At 34.5% G+C, this 22,284-nt stretch overlaps 1 protein-coding gene across 3 annotated transcripts in view; it reads right to left on the reverse strand.

Annotated features, from left to right (window-relative positions):
- Wun (wunen) overlaps window positions 1–21,440 on the reverse strand; it is a 51,536-nt gene extending 30,096 nt beyond the window's left edge. For all 3 annotated transcript variants that reach the window (XM_076770153.1, XM_076770143.1, XM_076770133.1), the window contains exons 1-2: window positions 21,104–21,440; window positions 5,820–5,971 (exon numbers count right to left, since the gene is read on the reverse strand). In XM_076770153.1, coding sequence (XP_076626268.1) covers window positions 5,820–5,971; window positions 21,104–21,167 — 216 coding nt within the window. In that variant the 5' untranslated portion in view covers window positions 21,168–21,440. The remainder of the gene's footprint in view (window positions 1–5,819; window positions 5,972–21,103) is intronic.
- Between the last annotated feature and the right edge of the window lie 844 nt (window positions 21,441–22,284).

Raw genomic sequence — 22,284 nt, forward strand, 5'->3', positions numbered from 1 at the left:
GATTTGACAAAAAAAATGTTTCCTATCAAATTTCAGAAATTTCAGTTGCTTAAAAAACAAATTTATTTTCGATAAAAAATTAAGGTTATTGTTATATTTTTAAATGGAACTGGGTATTTTTAACTTCATAGTATTGTATGTGACATTGAAAGAAAAATTGCCATGAATCGATTGCCACAATATTTGAAATTACATATTCGTCGATACATAACACTAAGACTTCAAAACTTAACACACAAACTAATGGGACTACAAAATTTATACAAAATGTGTAGAAATGTACAAAGAAGTTCTCTAATTGAAGCTACACATAAAACTTTATTATAAAACATAGAACTGCGTTGCAGAAGATGGACTGCAGTTCGAACATTTAATTTGATTACTAATTACATGCGTGTTTTTAGTTTGGTTTTGTATAAACTTTTCTTTTATTTTGTGCGTTAAGTCCTGAAGTTGAATAAATGTTATGCTATTAATAAAGCATTCGTAATGTTTACGTTCATTTGTTTACGTTTGTTGTACCTACGAGGCCTTAGTGTTCCATCACCGAATTATTTTAAATATCGTGACAATCGATTCATGGCAATTTTTCCTTCAGTGTCATCCGAACGTCATCGTGTAGTAAGCTGTTGAATTTGTTCCATTTCAAAATATGACAGTAACTTTAATTTTTTATCGAAAATCAATTTGTTTTTAAATATAAGCAATCATAATTTTTTATCAGTTAAATACTGATTAACTTCGATAGGAAACATTTTTTTGACCATCGAAAGGGGTTGAAAAATCGCGGGGGCTAGTTCGTGCCTCAGCCTGTATATAATTTTATTTGTTTCCATCCTCTGTCATTCCCTTCGTCAATTATAACAATTGTAATTTTTGCTCGAAATAGTAGCTAGTGTTCTAGAAATTTCGTCCACTGTATCAGCCAGACTATGGTTCGGTGAGTCGATGTCTCGTGCAAGTATCGAAGCGTCGCGACGATACATTCGATCGTTTACGGATGTCTCGAAAATACCTCGAGATTGCCCTACCAAAAATGTCGTAAGACATATCGTGCAAGATCTATAAATACCGTCGAGCTATCTATGGAATTCGAACGATTTCTCGCAAGACCTATGTATAGGATACGCGGGGAGGAAATATGGAAATATTTCACGAACCGAGTAGAATAACCAGGGCCCTGTGTGTGTGTGTGTGTGTTCGGTTTCCTTTAGTGGCTGACGACCCTTTGGCTCGACCGTTGGCGGAGTGCAGTTTCCAAGGATGCAAATAGAGGATGCAGTCTCTTCTGCCCTCGCGACCGGCAAAAATACATCGGCGTGCACGTGCACCACTTCCAGATACCGTAAATCGATTCCCACGACCACCGAAACTTAACCAACGCTCTTCATTCGTTGTTGCATCCCATATGGCCGGACGCATTCTTATACATTCACCTTCTATGCAGTCGTTCGCTCGGAGAATCACCTTCTCCCACTGTTTCACCACAACAGGAGCTTAAAAATATCTAGCAATATATTAGATCGTCGGCCAGGATTTTATCTGCTTCGGCAAGCAAAAACCAGATAAAGAACAGCTGCTGGCGGGGTGTCGTCAGGAAATTAGATAAAAAGATAGGAAGCACTTTTATTTTCTCGTCTGACTATCACTTGCCACCGGTGGCTCTTGGTGTCACGCAACGAGACTCTGACCTTCTTTATTCCGTTCTTTATCCTCATCAGACATCAATAGAAATACAGTAGAGCGTTGATGAACGGATATATTCATATTACAAGGAAAACCTATTGTTAAAAGTACTTTGACACCTTTTTAGGTTACCTACATTGTCGTCCATCTTGGAAAATGCAAACTAAACTTTTAAACAATGCGAAATGTTCTCCAAACTGAATCATAGTAACATTATATTTCTTATGCTCGATAAATTTCGAGAATGAACAGATATATTCATATTACAAGGAAAACCTATTGTTAAAAGTACTCTGACACCTTTTTAGGTTACCTACATTATCGTCCATCTTGGAAAATGCAAACTAAACTTTTAAACAATGCGAAATGTTCTCCAAACTGAATCATAGTAACATTATATTTCTTATGCTCGATAAATTTCAAGAATGAACGGATATATTCATATTACAAGGAAAACCTATTGTTAAAAGTACTCTGACACCTTTATGGGTTACCTACATTGTCGGCCATCTTGGAAAATGCAAACTAAACTTTTAAACAATGCGAAATGTTCTCCAAACTGAATCATAGTAACATTATATTTCTTATGCTCGATAAATTTCAAGAATGAACCGATATATTCATATTACAAGGAAAACCTATTGTTAAAAGTACTCTGACACCTTTTTAGGTTACCTACATCGTCGTCCATCTTGGAAAATGCAAACTAAACTTTTAAACAATGCGAAATGTTCTCCAAACTGAATCATAGTAACATTATATTTCTTATGCTCGATAAATTTCGAGAATGAACGGATATATTCATATTACAAGGAAAACCTATTGTTAAAAGTACTCTGACACCTTTTTAGGTTACCTACATTATCGTCCATCTTGGAAAATGCAAACTAAACTTTTAAACAATGCGAAATGTTCTCCAAACTGAATCATAGTAACATTATATTTCTTATGCTCGATAAATTTCAAGAATGAACGGATATATTCATATTACAAGGAAAACCTATTGTTAAAAGTACTCTGACACCTTTATGGGTTACCTACATTGTCGGCCATCTTGGAAAATGCAAACTAAACTTTTAAACAATGCGAAATGTTCTCCAAACTGAATCATAGTAACATTATATTTCTTATGCTCGATAAATTTCAAGAATGAACCGATATATTCATATTACAAGGAAAACCTATTGTTAAAAGTACTCTGACACCTTTTTAGGTTACCTACATCGTCGTCCATCTTGGAAAATGCAAACTAAACTTTTAAACAATGCGAAATGTTCTCCAAACTGAATCATAGTAACATTATATTTCTTATGCTCGATAAATTTCGAGAATGAACGGATATATTCATATTACAAGGAAAACCTATTGTTAAAAGTACTCTGACACCTTTTTAGGTTACCTACATTATCGTCCATCTTGGAAAATGCAAACTAAACTTTTAAACAATGCGAAATGTTCTCCAAACTGAATCATAGTAACATTATATTTCTTATGCTCGATAAATTTCAAGAATGAACGGATATATTCATATTACAAGGAAAACCTATTGTTAAAAGTACTCTGACACCTTTATGGGTTACCTACATTGTCGGCCATCTTGGAAAATGCAAACTAAACTTTTAAACAATGCGAAATGTTCTCCAAACTGAATCATAGTAACATTATATTTCTTATGCTCGATAAATTTCAAGAATGAACCGATATATTCATATTACAAGGAAAACCTATTGTTAAAAGTACTCTGACACCTTTTTAGGTTACCTACATCGTCGTCCATCTTGGAAAATGCAAACTAAACTTTTAAACAATGCGAAATGTTCTCCAAACTGAATCATAGTAACATTATATTTCTTATGCTCGATAAATTTCGAGAATGAACGGATATATTCATATTACAAGGAAAACCTATTGTTAAAAGTACTCTGACACCTTTTTAGGTTACCTACATTATCGTCCATCTTGGAAAATGCAAACTAAACTTTTAAACAATGCGAAATGTTCTCCAAACTGAATCATAGTAACATTATATTTCTTATGCTCGATAAATTTCAAGAATGAACGGATATATTCATATTACAAGGAAAACCTATTGTTAAAAGTACTCTGACACCTTTATGGGTTACCTACATTGTCGGCCATCTTGGAAAATGCAAACTAAACTTTTAAACAATGCGAAATGTTCTCCAAACTGAATCATAGTAACATTATATTTCTTATGCTCGATAAATTTCAAGAATGAACCGATATATTCATATTACAAGGAAAACCTATTGTTAAAAGTACTCTGACACCTTTTTAGGTTACCTACATCGTCGTCCATCTTGGAAAATGCAAACTAAACTTTTAAACAATGCGAAATGTTCTCCAAACTGAATCATAGTAACATTATATTTCTTATGCTCGATAAATTTCGAGAATGAACGGATATATTCATATTACAAGGAAAACCTATTGTTAAAAGTACTCTGACACCTTTTTAGGTTACCTACATTATCGTCCATCTTGGAAAATGCAAACTAAACTTTTAAACAATGCGAAATGTTCTCCAAACTGAATCATAGTAACATTATATTTCTTACGCTTGATAAATTTCAAGAATGAACGGATATATTCATATTACAAGGACAACCTATTGTTAAAAGTACTCTGACACCTTTTTAGGTTACCTACATTGTCGTCTATCTTGGAAAATGCAAACTAAACTTTTAAACAATGCGAAATGTTCTCCAAACTTGATAAATTTCATTTTTTTCAATATCGCTGCACAATAAATACAAACGTATTTATAATATATGTTCTTTTTTTTCTAAATTATACTAAACTTATTTGTCAGATGAAATATGTTTCTATTATATGGTGTACGATTTTGGTTCTGACTCGCTGTGTATCTTGCATTCTTGAGCTTGTAAATAGATGCCAACATACCGTGCGCGTTACTAGCCGCATTAAAGGATTAAACCATAAGTTCCCGCTGGCGTACTTATATCAGACACGTTTATTACTTTGTAGACAACGGGGAATTACCATTATTTTTCGCACGCGATGGGAATCAGTAACACGGTACGTGCATAACCAGTAGCGTATGTAGAAACTTGGCAAGGTCTCGAAACTCTAAATCTATGTATACTTACTATTTCCTTATGTTTCTAAAACCTATCACATAAAACTGTGTTATTATCAGAATTAATTAAAAATGTCATTAGTTTCATTCTATCTCTGAAAATTAAACACCCAGTGTACTCCAATTTGGTCATCTATTCAAAGGCCTCTCTGTATGTTCGTGTTTGTACACCAGGAGTTTTTATTACGCACGTGTAAGAGTAGACACATGATATAAACACAGATAAAACAAGAATTAAATACATAACTGTGTAAGAGATAAGGTCCAGCTAACTTGCTATTATTAAAACTCCAAATATTCAGTATATCAAACAATGACGAATACAATGAGGGGTTCTATGAAAGCTTGAACCCCCGCCATTAACCAAACAAATTTATCATCTGAATTTTAATTGTTTTAAGCGATTTCCTTATTAAGATTTCTTTATTTAAAACTTACAAAGATGGAAATATTATTTCTCGAATTCTCGGAATCTCTAATTCTTTTTCACGATTTTTCCTCAACCCTCCCATCACCGATACCAAACGATCAAAAGATCAGGTTCTCAGACATCTTTCAACAGTGAATTGAACATTTATTAGGAATATAAATTTAACTTATACAGGTATATTATAGTCTAATTACTTTGGGCAATGCGATATCTATATGATAATTTTAATTACACGCGAAACTTTTGCACTACACGAAGAAGCGTGAGAATACTTACGCAATTTATTGCCCGACTTTCTGACAAATTGCATCTTCAATAATTGAATGCGCTCTCATCGACAAGTCTCGACTTCCCCAAAAAAAGTGAAAAAAAGAAAACGCGAACGCTACGAAGAAACTTTACAGAGAGACTCATTACGGCTTATCAGCAGGTAGTAAAATTGAGCATGTAATTAACAGCGAAATGCAAGGCAAATTACTTCAGAGGATACAAAAAACGATGAACAAAAATCGACCGTTGATAAATTACTGGTTTCCCATCGTCCTCGTAACGGAAAATTGCGAATCACAGTAGGTGACTCACCGCACATATAGGTAGGAAAACACCGATGACGTAGAGCATCGTGCTGGTGACCATTGATGTGTGAAACGGGTGATATAATGACTCGTCATTACAGAAGAATCCACGTTTGTACGGCTTGCCAAAGAAGAAGAACATCAGCACCGCGGTGCCCACTGAAACGATAAAAAAGAAAATCAAAATTTTCATCGGCGCGTGCGCTCGTTTAATTGAACTCGCGCGTTCACGTAGGTGTACGGACAGCAAAGATTTATGGATGTCCCTGAGCGTGATATATTTTCCATGATACACGATATACACGTCGCACTACGAGATAGCAACTTCTATAGCTAGACAAATTCATCGTTTGCACATACACTCCATTACAAAACCCTAAGGCGTCTAGTGAAATCGTTGAAAAGTCGGTTCCAGAAAAGAATTTTCTGTTTATTCGTGGATTATGTTAGTTTTTACATTTTCGTCCACGTTCAACCTTTTCAAACTAGTATCAACCAGTACGCAAAATAACAAAATAGTAGAAAACACGGTTATAGGAACGAATTTTCTTCTTATTCGTGAATTATGTTGTCTTATATATTTTTGTTCACGTTCAACTTTTTCAAACTGGGATTAAACGAATATATAAAACAACAAAATCGTAGAAAGCATGATTCCAGAAACGAATTTTCTGTTCATTCGTGAATTATGTTGTTTTTTATATTGTTGTCCATGTTCAACTTTTTGAAACCAGGATCAACCAGAATACGAATTTCCTTCTTATTCGTGGATTATATTATCTTGTATATTTTTATCTGCGTTCAACTTTTTCAAACTAGTATTAACTAATAAACGAAATAACAAAATAGTAGAAAACACGGTTCTAGGCACGAATTCGCTTTTTATTCGTGGATTATATTGTTTTATTTTTGTACACGTTCAACTCTTTTGGTTTTTCTAGGTGTTATTCAACTTTATAATACAAGCTTGGACTAACAGTATAATTCGCATTTTTACAGTAACGTGCAAGTGTCCAAATACTTATGCCCGGTAGTGTACCTCTCCAATTGTCGCGGTTTTTATCTCGTTAATTATCGCATAATAAAATTATCCCGAACGTCTCTCGAAACTGGCGTTCGCTACAATCTACTACTTTTGCTTAGTATAAATTTCTTTATACAACAAATTCTCACATTATAAATAATAGTTCTTGAGAACAAGAATTGCCGGTTTCATTGTTTCCATAGATATCAATTTCAATCTGTAAATTTGGACAAAAAAATTTGACAAAAACAACAGAAACGGGCGTTCCGATTCGATACCGTCTCGAAAAGGAAATACAAGAAAATCAGAAAACGTAAAAAGCCATCTCTGGCGAATGTGTGCAGAAAAGTAAAAAAATGTGTTACGATGGGTAATCTGCATAATGCCAGTTTGTTTTCTGGTTCGCGAGTTCTAACTCGCTAACGTGCAATCACCGTCGTCGCGTTTCACTTTTTGCCGCGACGGTTTCGCCGCGGGCGGATTCGGAACGCACGATAATTCGAAAATTGAACGGCTCTCTATTATCGGTGACGTAGTCTTTATCGAAACGAGTTTCCATGATTTCCGATAACGATTAACCGCCACCGTCGATTCGCGGATATCGAACGCCGTGGACTGCGCAGAAAAATGATTAACAACGCGAGAAAATTATGGCGTGGTCGTGAAACGCTTACGTGTTCCTGGCGTTTACTTATGAAAATCTTCACCGTGCCGTGCGTTCGCTACCTGGAAGTCGATCGAGCGAGTCAGCTATTAAGATAATTGTGACTCCGCTTTGAGTGAAACGAGGCAATACGTCGAACAGCTTGTAACAATTTGTGAGATCGCACACGCTCGTTATTTATGCAGCCGATACTACGTCAGACCTCGCCTTGCATATATTTTACGAACTGATTGAAGGTTCACGATAAGTTAAGAGGTAATTGTGCCTTGGATTTATGGTCGTTCGTACCGGGCACCGGTAATATTTAGAAACACGCGGTTGGTTCTTCGCGAAATCATTTCCATGAATTTCGCTAGCTTCGCGATAACGTCGTTTCGTCGAAAAGAACAACTAGGGATAAATGTTCGTTGGTAAGAGCTACTTTGTACATTTTGGTGTTCGCGCGCCGAGATCTCGACGCTTAAACCGTACAATTATATTGCAATTAATTGACACCAGGCTAAAGATACATGCATATATGTATAGATGAAACGAGCAACGATGATAATTAGCCCATGTTATCGGGTGTTTGCTGCCATTTGCGTAATTGGGTTGCATGTTTATCTAACCGCTATGTAACATCCATTCCGGATGGAGTCAGTGTCTGTGTATAACTTAGAATTTTAATTAATGGTAACGCTACCACGAAGCAAAATCTTCACGTGCTTCTACCGGTTTTCTATTCGCCCGACTTAATTAAATCCTGTATCATTAATCCTTTCGCGACGGATTTTTTTTAAAGAAAATACAAGAGGTACATTTCTAATACTGCAGGCGATGATTGATTTATTTATTATAATAGGATAAAAATCGCATAACAAACAATTTTCTTTTTTTTTGCTTTATGTTAGTCATTGTGTTAAAAGTCATGAATTTTTACGAACGCGCACATGTCAGAGGGTCTTGTGATAGGCATGAGCGATGAGGTAACTTCTAACATGGACTCACCTTCGCGTGTTTGAAAAAAATGTTTAAAAAACTATAATTCACAGTTTTATCATTATTCTGTCATTATTTCGAAGATAAATGGATTCATACATAATAGCATGCTAGTTGTTTCAGTATAAGAAACAGTATAATTATCTTTGATATCATCGCGGTTAAATCAGTACTCATAAAACGACAAAGTAATACTTAGTAAGTAATACATATTTATTGTATCTCTATGCACTTATTCAAGGCGGAAGTTTCTTGAAATTTTCCATTACATTTACAGAAATAGGTAAGGAAAAGATGATATTAAAAGAGCAACAAAGCCAAGTGTAATGCCAAAGCAACCGAAAATAATTTTTCCAGAATGATTTAAAATTGTTTAATTTTGTCGAAAAATTTCACACCTTCTCGAATTTTTTTCTCGAAAGTAGGTAGGATTTCGACGGTATGTCCAATGACCAAAAATGATTGTAATTGACCCCCGCAACTGAAAATAATTTTTTTAGAACGATTCGAAAATTTTTTTTTTCGCCGAAAAATTTAGGCACCCTATCGATTTTTCTTGAAAATTCGTTTCTCATTTTTAATAATTTTGTTTGACGTCCTACAGAAAAGTTGTCTAATACTTTTTTGCAGGTACCCATGAGCTTTACTTCAGAAAAAAGTTTCATTAAAATATATTCACAATTGTAGGAGTTATGGCTGTTTGAAAATTGGACCATTTTTATGGGGTTTTTCTCATTTTGCGGGGTCAAGGACCAACTTTTCGAATATTTTTGCGATTTGTACATATTCTCCATCAAAATACGCGTAGTTTGCTTTTTTAAACATTAAAATCGTCCAATCCGTTCAGGAGTTATGACGTTTTAAAGATTCGCACGAAATTTCGGGGTAACATTTCTGGCCAGAAATTATATTTTCAGTGAGGAATTTTTTTCTCGAAAATGGTTAGGATTTCGGGGGTATGTATAATGACCAAAAATGATTGTAATTGCCCACTGTAACTAAATATAATTTTTTTAGTATGATTTAAAATTTTTTAATTTTGTCTAAAAATTTCAGTACCTACTCGAATTTTTTTCTTGGAAGTGAGTAGGATTTCAGAGGTATGTGTATTCACGAAAAATGATTGTAATTCAGCCCCGCAACCGAAAATAATTTTTCCAGAACGATTTAAAATTTTTGAATTTAATTGTTAATAACTTTTTAACGAAGCCTCAATCAAAAAATTGATATTCTTGATTTTCGTCTTGTTTTGACCTCTAGATTCCCCCATTAAAATTTTTCCCAGGGGTGGCCGAACATCCTGTATATTTGATTGATTATAGTCATTGTTACTTTATGATTCATATTGCATTTGCAAATTTCATTTCCCTTGTCTTATTTCGTCTGAATAATCGCCAATTTAAGCAGACTTGTTTCTCAATTAATTCGACTAGTCGACTGTGCCCATTTGAAAATTTAGAAACAGTATGCTACGTAAAATAATCACACATAGTAATGATACATATACAATTATTAATTACACGTGTACGCGTGAAATCGAGATCTTTAAAAATAATAGAAAATAAAATCACTAAAATGTTCGACATTTCCTGTGACACGTTAGTGTTATAAAAAAATTCTGCTGCGTCGGTCAATAACGTTATACGAGACGAAGTATCAACATGTACCTCGTGTTTCTCGCGCTCAATAAATATAAACGATACGCGTAAGAAAACAATTTACTGTAACAGTATCCTCGTCGGTGAAGTTTCTCGTGTAATCACCGCGTTCGAATGCGCTTACTGTACGCGTGTTATGCAAGGACTGATAATGAATGCAATACATGTTATACTCTTCGTGATTACTAACGCGACGAAAGATCGTGTACAGTCTAAGCAAAATGGATTTAGATCCGCCTTGACATCTATTTAAGTCCATACGTGTTCTTTACTTTCGTCATCACCGCGAATTTCTGAATACTCGATGACCAACCGAACAAACTATTTAATAGTACTGTTATCCGTAGACACCACGCCACGCGCGGCACGCATCATCGTCATACTCGTTTTTAACAATGCTGGCATCGCTGTCGTCATACCACGCCATTTTCTTCGTAAAAGTTATTTCCGTCGTTTAAAAAGATAAATATATACAACTTCTACGATATTTTTTTTTTAAGATACACCTTTACCGGTTTCATTCTTTTAGTAGAGATTTCGATTTCACGTGTACGCGTATAAATAATTACATGTATATATTGGGTTCTTGTAAATTTTAATACACGCGTACCTGTGGATTTTAGTAAACGATTAAATTTTATTTTGTCTCGTGTGATTATTTTACGTAGAATAATGTTTCCAAATTTTTAAATAAATACAGTCGAAAGCAGAGCATCGATTAGTCCGATTGATTGAAGTTTCTGCATGGAAGAGTGCCAGGCTTCTAGCTGATAAAAGCACGATTGAAGCGGTATACTTTTTAATTTAAAAAAAAAGAAGCACTGGTTGCATTCGTACACAAAGTGTCTCAGAACGTACGAACCTACTTATGCGAGCAACAGTCGTAAAAATGTAAGCGAATTAATTTACGACTCGACTATTATTTGTTATCAGTACCGGGTAAACGTGTAGGAAATCTACATACTGTTGTTATTACGCTGCTCGGTTTTCCAGATTGTCTTTCATAGTTTCCGAGCACGCACATCGAACGTCAATTTATTATTATAACTTCTATATACCGAGTGCTCTATTTAATCCCTGCAGACGTTATTACAACTTCTCTGCTGCGGAATGAACAAATTTGAACTTGAATTAAATAAAAAATTCTCGCTAGTTGCTTCAAAAAGAATACGAAGGCCTCTCTCATACGATTTCCAAAAATCGGCGGCAACAGAGACATATCGTGACCTACGAATAGTTTTGTCGCCCATAAGAAAAATGCAAGACTGTTCAGCGTTCAAAAATGTACACTAATCGTAGTTTATACGATATTACGTATCGGTACAGTTAATGAAATTACAGGTGTACGCTATGCGTCGCTAATAACCTAACTGTAGACGCGACGTTAAGTCCATCATATAAAAAGAGAAGAATTTTTCTTTCACTTTTGCAGATGTATAAATACATTCGTCTCTGCACGACTCATCAAAATATTGAAACCAAAAGGTACTGGAAGATTGGAGCTTTCTATTTATACAGAGTTAGTCACACAAAGTGTTAGAAACCATTTTCTCAGAAACTATTAAGCGCAACAGAAGAATCTTTTCTTTTGCATTTTATGGGCCAACTTTATACCATATATGGCATTTTCATGCACAGTCTGTTAATTTTTTCACTTTCTCTTCCAAAAGCAAAATCTCAAGAACTAACTTATACATTTTCCAATAGGTAATAAGTCAGCAATTTTACGAGAAAATTGTCCAACTGCTGATAGGTTTATTATACTTTTGTGTATTTCAATTTGTGCTCCAAACCATGTTTTTCACGTCCAAGTATCAATTAATTACAGTCATTCCATGTGATTCGTACGTAAATATTTGCAGATTGTACATAGAACCAGATTAGAAATATTTTAACATGCAATTCCAATAATTTTTCTGACGGTTAAGAATAAATCATTGCCTGCATAGTTTGTCGACAGCTTAAATCCATTGCTTCTATCGAAACTTGTATTGCAGCAAGTATCAGCGTCAGTAGGCCGCTTAATGTTACATTTCGAGCATCTTATACGACACGTTAAAAATACCATCTGTCAGTTTCTCTGCATTACTGGTTTCTAGAAATAATTTTATCTGTCCGATCGAAGGCGTTGCGGCGAGACGAATGATTTTTATTAGAAAATTATCCCACAGCGCAGAACTGCACTGGTATTATACCATCAAGCTTGCGTTTCCAATAAATAAAAAGCATTTCAAGTTTTCCACGCTACCGTCACCCATGATACACATTATTCATGGTATAATCACAGACGAGTTACTCGGAAAATAGTATAAAATTGTTAACGTCTTGATACTTCTGGATATTAATTTAGCTTCGACAAATAGTAATTATAAATATTGATTAGGCATAAATTATCAAGAGATCAGATGTAATCGGTATGACATCGAAATAATTGCGGAAACGAACGATTAAATATATCACGCATTATTCAGATCGTACATTCACTTTCTTCGTGCGAACGGTTTCTTTGAGAACTTGTTTCGATGTGAAATAATAATGGTAGATTTGCTTGAAAATTAGGTTTTGTCCACAGCTTTTCAAAGATTCGTTTTACTTGATTATATGTAACTTATTATTAGGCCTATAAATTAATTTCTCTCCATTAATAAATCAAGAAATAAGAAATAATATTTCTGCCAATTCTCGTGCAACTGCCTTATCTCCTGTCTAAAAAAGAATGGTACTTATCGACTCTAGAAAATAGCGTGCACAAAAGTTTATGGAAATGGAAGAAAACTATCTCTCATTGTTCAACGTGACAGGGATTCCAAATGTTAAGCATCAAATACCAACCAGTGATCGATGAATCATGGATTTAGCATCCTTGATTGGCCTTCGTAATCGTCCCGTCTTGAATTCGATCAAACGTCTATGAGAAGGTCTGTCTATTGCTTAACCCAATCGTTCCCATTGCAGCCACATGGCTACGTATTTCGAATTACGAAATAAAATATTACAGTCGTCTGTACTTTCATATCTATGAATATACATTAGTGCTTTTCAATATTGAATACGCGTATACGAAGCTGGAATATATTTTAGCATAGATAATATAGTCACGCGTATACTGAATGTGCACCTAAATTTTTAAAGCAATTTGTCAAGCAGATTTTTAGATATTAAGGACACCATTTTGAAAAGCATAGTTCCTATGACGTTGACCATCGTGTCCGTAAAACAGCTGTAACTTCGTTACTTTTAGGAATCGAAATATAAACTGTTGCAAATATATTCTCGAAAGTATGTTTTTTAAGAAAATTGAAGAAGAAAATCCTCTTAAGGAGATGTATTGGAAAAAATTTGAAAAACAGTGATCTGTAGGAAGATTCGTGGGAAATTTATAAGCACGGACTACAACGAGGTAACAGAATTATAAAGATGGCTACCAGTCGGACCGAACTTTTATTCGCTTGTTGAATCGAAGCCGCTTTGAACGACTAATCTGCACTCGCCACCTCGTGAATGGGTTCGATATACCGTTTGTTACGGGGAGGGCTACGTAGTGTCACAGGTTCCGACAAAATTGCCTCTAATACTCTCCAACAAGTCGGACCTGTTTGTGACGCTTAACGAAGTTTGAAAGGGGCTAGTTATTAAGCAGAATCGTTAAAGGATACGCCAGCGTCATCAATTACATTAAAAATTACCGAATAATGCTGAACCAACGGCAAGTAAACTATGTCAAAACGTACCGTCTATGTATTTAAGACAAAGTACATCCTCATTTAACGGAGTAAATGGGATTGTCTATAAATTATTTTTCGAAACTAAATAAAGCAATAACAACTCAGGGCTGTAGACGAACGCAATGCACAGTTCGGTGAATCAATTTATGAATGTCTACATAGATTTAGAAAACAGTTTAGATTTTATTTTGAAGTGCATTCGAAATGTGTCCGAAAATCATAAGCGTTGATACTGACGATACGAATGACTAATACGAATTACTTTAATATAGAAAAATAGAAAGATAAGTACTATGAAAAATATATTACTAATTTTTAAAAATATTTTATTAAGTAATTATGTAAGTTATGATCATTATAAACTTATTAAAGTTCTCCACTCTGTACATGACGTTCACAGATTTTCAAGTATCGACTAGAAGTATTTTGTTATAACATTCACAGATGAAAATAACTGGAAAACTTTGATTTTAGACAGTTGTAGACACACAATTTTAAATTTGTCTTAGTATGTTACAAAGGTTATGTAGAAAATAATTGAAACAATATTTGAAATGATGTTGTTTGAAAAGTACCCGGGTACATTAAACGTTCAATCGAGCAGAGAGCACTACGTGCGGTGAACGCCTATTACGGTTTGATGAATATGCTTAATGATTGCGAGTACGGGACTTCCGCACACGACGCGTGCTGAGCGTACAAATTTTAGCATTTATAATGTTAATGGGTACTGGTTTATCGGTGAATGAACGACAAGAAAATCTAGACGATTCGACATTTCAGTTTTCGTTCAACACACTTTTCTTGGTTCACACGTTTAACACTTGCACGACGATTGATGGGTCTTTTTTGACCCAAATAACATTCTCATTCCCTCTTCTCCCCTATTTTCTAAAATGTTTAGGATAAAATTAGAACCATTGTGTTTGCTAACAAGTGGGTGAAACAATTATTCTACATTATTATAGGTTACAAGTCTAAATATACAGGATGCTCGGCCAACCCTGGGAAAAATTTTAATGGGAGATTCTAGAGACCAAAGTAAGATGAAAATTAAGAATATCAATTTCTTGATTGAGGCTTCGTTAAAAAGTTATTAAAAAATTAAGTTAACAAATATCAAATCAGTCTAGAAAAATTATTTTCGGTTGCGGGGGTTAATTACAATTAATTTTCGTGAATACACATACCTCCGAAATCCTATCCGCTTTCGAGAAAAAAAATTGGATAGGTGCTGAAATTTTTCGGCGAAATTAAAAAGTTTCAAATCGTTTTAAAAAAATTATTTTTAGTTGCAAGGGTCAATTACAATCAGTTTTGGTCAATACACATACCCCCGAAATCCTACGCACTTTCGAGAAAAAAATTCATTACCGAAAATATAATTTCAGGCCAGAAATGTCACTCCAAAATTTCGTGCATATCTTTAAAACGTCATAACTTCTGAACGAATTGAAGGATTTTCATGTTTAAAAAAGCAAACTACGCGTATTTTAGTGTAGAATATGTAGAAATTCTAAAAATATTGGAAAACTTATTCCTTGACCCCGTAACGTGAGAAAAACCCCATAAAAATGGTCCAATTTTCAAACAGCCATAACTCCTACAATAGTGAATATATTTCAATGAAATTTTGGGGGAATGTAGAGCTCATGGGTACCTACAAAAAAGTACTAAACAACTTTTCTGTAGGGCGTTAAACAAAATTACTAAAAATGAAAAACGAATTTTTAAGAAAAATCGACGGGGGGTAGGTGCCTAAATTTTTTGGTGAAAATAAATTTTTTCAAATCGTTCTGGAAAAATTATTTCCGGTTCCGTGGGTCAATTACAATCATTTTTGGTGAATAGACATACTCCCGCAATCCTACCCACTTCCTAGAAAAAAATTGAAGAAGGTGTGAAATTTTTCGGCGATGAAAAAAAATTTCAAATTGTTTTGAAAAAATTATTTCTAGTCGGGGGGGTCAATTACAATCATTTTTGATCAATAGACATACCCCAGAAATCCTACGTAGTTTTGAGAAAAAAAATTCGTTACTGTACAGGCTGAACTTTGAACGTTAATAACTTTTTATCGAGGCCTCAATCAACAAATTGGTATTCTTGATTTTCGTCTGATTTTGGCCTCTAGAATCTCTCATTAAAATTTTTCCCAGGAGTGGTCGAACATCCTGTATAAGTATTGAAAAATGTAAGATATGGGTCTAAAATGATCCAGCGTTCGGGTAATTATTTTAACGATAGACACGCGAGTGTTAAAAAACTGGAAATTATTTCAAGCAGTGTATCTCTGAAAGGAAGTATTTATATTGTACGAGCAATTTTCTATCCGTTTCTCCGCAACTTCTCTCGTTCCTGTCCTTTGTAATCTCCCTTTTCAATTATTACGATATTGCACATAGCTCCTGAACCTACTTCCTCTCGTTTTACCTCCAGCGTATAGCGTGCCCAAAATTCTTGGTTTCGATTCAAATACAATGGTCGTAAATTTGATCACTTATCTCTCCCCTCTGGCAAACTCAACGTAAAGCAGAGACGAACCTTCCACCTTTATTACCTCATATACAAAACACTTGACACCGGTTCACCTTCCTACCTTGCCAATCTCATCTGTTCTAATCTTTCGCATCGCAAAATCTTGTAAACAAACTTTTATTCACGTTTCGTTCATAAATTTATTTATAAATTCGAATAATTTCTTATTCAAATAAAATTATTAATATCAAATTATACAAAAGAATGGTTTTCAATAATTAGTCGATGCTTTTCATTTATAAATTCGAATAATTTCTTATTCAAATAAAATTACTAATATCAAATTATACAAAAGAATGGTTTTCAATAATTAATTGGTACTTTGTGATGGATTGTGATACAAGATTGTGTTTTCGAGGGGAATATTGGAACTATATTTCATACACTCATAAAGGCTGGTAATAAAAAATATACCGAAGCCTCATATTTTATGCGTTCCTTCTAATTTAGAAGTTTTATTTATTTTTTAAATGTTTTGATAAATCAAAATTTATATACACATATTATATAGATTTTCTGTCTTCAAGAGGGGGTTAGATGCAGATTGAACTTGTGTATTTTTCTAATCTTTCCTACTAAACTGACAAGTTAAATTGTAATATATTCCCATAAAAGTGTTTGAAAAAGAAGTCCGAGTTGATTGGTAGCCTTCTTAAATATGAATACGAGTGCAAAGGGTTAATTCATTGGCAATACTATCTTGAAGATATAAACATATTAATTTTCATGTACAAGAGAAAATTGCATCCAGCTTGCCATAGAAATAATCGTTTTCGTCTGTGGCCGCCAGCTGAGAAAGTCAATGGATCACTCGCACTGCATAAACATAAACAAAGGTGAAGGGGAGGGAGATGATTCCCGTTACTTACGGGACTACGCTACCTTTATGGTGAGAAAAAGTCGAAAAAGGATTTTATTTATAAGCGAATAGTTCAAACGCTTAAAAATAATATTAAAATATAGTAAGGACCAAAAAACACACGTATCAAACGAAAAGAAAATACGTTGTGTCCAATGTAATTATTTTAACCGATACAAATTGTACTTATTCTTGGATGTTTCAAAAAAACACCATATGAAAAGAAGATCGTGTAAAAAGTATCAAAGAGCTATGTATAATGAAAAAGATTCCAATAAGTCGTGGGCAAAAAATATGTTTATAAAAAGTCAAATTTAAAATATTTTAACGAAACGAACCTTGTAGGCAATTTATTTCTATATCGATATGTTAAATATGCATGTTACGTGTATAGGGTGATACTAAATGTGGGAATTTGGGGATTCAAATGAGCAGAACTCGACCTCCTCTCGGTAACACACATTTAATTAGCACGAGGCTTCGTTACAGACAAAAGACACACGGTACAAAAGTAGTAAGTCAAAAGAACTCTAGGTGGCGCAGAAACAAATGGCGCTTTATTTCTAACACTAAAAACTGAGACAAGCTGTAGCAAGCGTAACAAATCATAAAGGAAAAGGTTGAATTCTCGTGTCCGCGAGTTGTTTACGTAATTATGTGTTCGTAATGACCTATCGATCTTGAGTATTCATATCTACTGCAACTACCGGTCGCACATGCAAAGAGCAAAGCATCAGGTGTCCTAAAGAGGAAACGAGTCAAAGTATCAAAGCTTCTCGTCTCGTAAGAACCACTCTACCACTCTTATTTTATCTTGTTCGGGTCTTCGACTAGAAAGAAAGAAAAAACACTGCTTGGAAACGTGACTTCTCTACCTTCAACGCTTCCATCCATTCGCGCACATTGGCCGCGAATCCAAAGGATGGAATACGAAGCATGCGTAAAACAAAGGAAGACCAAGTGACAATATTTTGTCCATCTTGCAACATTGTTTCAGTCATATAGTTGAACCTCGATAGTTAGAAAACCTCTTTAAGGCGGTATTTGAATCTAGAGAGATTTTTTGGGATAGTCTTTCGGGGATTTTTGTCACAAAAAAACATATAAGTTTTTTAGTTTCTATAATTTACTCAGTTTCAATCTATCTTTTTTTCAAAAAAGGTAATAAATTTCTAGCACTCTTAATTTTAATATTACAGCCAGAGTTGATTTTAGTCAAAATTCTTGAAGCATTCTTTTTTTGTTTTTCCTTCGCGTGAGAAATTTTCATCGCGTATTATCTTGCATTTTTTCGAAGTATGTAAAACGCTATTAGCTTTGCACATTATCTTTTTATAGAGATATTAGCTTGTTACAAATTACGGGGCTCATTATATGCGTGAGACGCGATTAAAGTATTTGACATATACAATATCATATTTGCGATGTAAGAAGACTCCATTGACAGTATTAATGTTATCGACGACGTTACGTGTTACCAAGATAAACAGACCTGTTCGCGCGTGTTGAACTTGAACAGACATATATAATGGACAATAAATAGATACCTGCGAGCGACTTTCAACGCAGAAATGTCCTCGGCCTACTTCCCTGCGCGAATAATGCTCAACTTTACGTTATCGGTTTTCATCTATGTTCACAGTCCTCGATTCCTCGCGAACGCGTTTCTCTTATGCGGACGATACTCTTTTCACTTTTACCCACGATTCTCCAAGATCCATTTTTCGATTTTACGCCAATTCAAAGACAATCTAATTATATTTCGAAGTTGGAATTTTTTTATTATTTTCGACGTATCCCGTTGTTGCATCAATTTGTAAAATAAATAATTTCACGCATATTGTAATTCCATATATTGTACTTAGATGGTATTGATCAATTAAAAATTGTTTACTAAGAATTTAGACAAATTATTTTTAATTCGTCACGTTTAAAATCGATGCTGAATTTTTGTTTTTATTTACAGAATTACTGCTTTTATGATAACTGATTGTTTTAAATAAACTAAATTCATACCAAAAGCAAATTGAAAATATACAACGAACAAAATTTAAAACAAAAGCAAACTAAAAATATACAAAATATTATTACGATGATAGGAACATTGTTGACGTTACATATTATTATAATAATCGTTTTAACTTCGCTGTCAACAACAGAAGTTTGCAGTTTTTCGTAATATTTCTAATTGCATTTGATATGCACTGAATAAAACCGCAGTATCCATAAAATGTATATTTAGACTTCTGTGGTTGGCTATAAATGAGATACTTAAATCAATGTTAGGGCCATTACAACATAATTAGTGCCACTACACCTGATGAATATACCATTACTTGTTCGAACATAAGGATTAATATAATAACTTGTTAAATAACGATTTAATCAAGAGGTAACATCAAAATTATATAAAAACTTTTCCACGTTACTTGAACTTCGTAAAAATGGTACGATATATTCGTACGTGTTAAAAAATAAATAGATATGATTGGTTTTCAACCAAAAGATAAACTAGAAATTATTGAATTTTGAACAGAACCACATTTAACGTTGCCATAAAAGACCAAATTTTAGGACGATACAGCACACATACACAAACCAACAAATTGTCACTAGATTTTTAATTTTTTCTATAATATACTCGACATTGCTTGTACTACCTACTTAATATACAGGGTGCACCAAATAAAACATTACAAGCTGTTTTCTCAGAATCTAATAAAGATGTTGACTTCTTTTTTTTTTAACTAAATGGTTTAGAGGCATAAATCTTTTAGTTCCTAACACATTTTTGAAAAAACAACTATCGGGGGAAAAAGAACGCCACATTTAAAAAAACGGAATGTGGCATTAATTTTTTGTTACTATCATAGCACTCATCAAACTGAATAACATTTGCTTAAACCATATTTTTGCTTTGTTTAATTACGTGTTATTATGTAATCAAATATCGATAAACTGCAATCAAGTAAAAATTAAGTAGAAACTTAAAGATCGAAAACGTTTATTTTCGCTTTAGAAGACTAATAAACATATTAATTTTAATGTCACGGTTGATCGTTAAATTCCACTAAAGAAATAACATTTTCTTGTTTCCTTTGAACATTAGAATTTCAATGAAAAACCATCAAACAACTGCAGCGTACCAGATAGACTGTAAACGAAACCGTGTCACCACTTCTCAGATTTAATCGATCGAGCTAAAGGGTGTTGCTGCTATCCGTACGTATTTATCCAAAAATTTAAAATAACAAATTTAATCTGCCATGACACCGCCAAATATTTAAAAACTGACTCATTCGTTTACTCGAGAGAAGCAATTTGCTCGACGAAATTGTGCCCATACGCGTTAAAGCAACGTAACAGAAAATAACATTGGAGCGTGCATTGGAGTTCATGATTCACGTTAAAAAAAATAGCGATTTACAAATTGGAAAGCTATCTTTCGAAACGCCTGATACAAACATTCTGCTAAAATGGAAACACCAACGGTGCTAAAGCCGTCGAGTAAAATATTCGATCGAACTAATTAGGGAAAATGAAACTTTACGAGCGTAATGACACCGCAGAGACGAAACTTAATCTCATTCACGATGCACGAAGCACCTGCCAATTTAAAGGTTAGTTCACTTGAAACATCAAACGAGCCGCGTGCGGCGCCTCGACTGTCAAACTGACAGCCGCCCGATATAACGTAATCATCGTTCATCGTACCCTTCTACCGCGGATACAAAGGAATCTCTGGTGCGGTCGTTCGTCGTTCGTTACGAATCCGCGGAAATGCGAGCCAGTCGCTCGCGCATCTATGTGCAAACGCGTATGTAAAACCGTAGACGATTACTTACTGATGAACAGACACACGAAGTCTATGATGATCTTTCGCAGAATTCTCTTCGACGATCGATCCATGATGACTTTTAAATCACAGTCAATTCTGAGGCTCTTTTAAATAGGGAATGATAACCGACGGACCGGTCCGTGCACGATTCCAAGATGGGGACCACGCACACCGAGAATGCTTACGCGTCGTTGTCGAGAAGAAAAACTAGGAAAAAGAGCATCTCTCTCGACCGGAGGTTCGGAATCAACTGAAAGACGCTTGGCCCACTCCTCGCGAATCTACGTACAAACGAAACAAACGACCGACCCGATCGAGATCCGAGCGAAGACTGCGACTGCGGCTGCGCCTCCGTCTGGTTCTTTCGCTGCGCACACTACGCACGTGCCCACTCGGCCTGCATCGCGGTTCGTACGTATAATAGTTTAATAATGGGTGCTCGTTCTAATATGAAATAAAGATCGAACGTACAGTTTCTCCATAAAACATGAATGAATATCACCTTCTCCATTATTACACTATTTCTTACGACGGACATTACTTATTTTTTTATGAGTCCCGAGGGACATACAGTGGACGATATTCCTGTAAGAACGCTAAGTAAAACTCCATTTATTGGGATAAAGTCTTCGTCGATAGCGGATTTAGCCAACGTTTGCTAAACTTTTATTGTTTGAATCGCTGTCGAGCGTTGCTTTAATTAATGCAAACAAAACATATTTATGCTCCGTTGTATTGGGTTGTTCGGAAAGCAATTTCGTTTTTCAATTTTCTTATAATATATAAATATTTTATTGAATTGTGTACTGTGTACTACAGTTCATCACGCAATTTTATTATTGCTTGAACAGCATACTTACCTTTTCGATAATAAGAAAGCAAAATATGCCGAAAATGCAGCTTCTGATTTTCCATATTTGACGGGACACCAAAGGAACACAATTGCACAGAAACAAACAAAATGTTTTGTCAAGCCTCGAAGTGTCAGTTGTGAAAATATATAATGAAAATACGGTTTAGAATAAAGTTGGCTGGTTACAAATACAATTAACGTCTCTGTTGGTAAGAAAACGAAACAATCCGAACAATCCAATAGTAATTGTCGATGTAGGCTGGATATATTGACACCCTCCATTGCTTAAATACAGTTAATAAATTGGGTAAAAGACCCACCTACTGTCAATTGAA

This window comes from Colletes latitarsis, chromosome 1 (assembly GCF_051014445.1).
Source record: "Colletes latitarsis isolate SP2378_abdomen chromosome 1, iyColLati1, whole genome shotgun sequence".
NCBI classification, from domain to species: domain Eukaryota; kingdom Metazoa; phylum Arthropoda; class Insecta; order Hymenoptera; family Colletidae; genus Colletes; species Colletes latitarsis.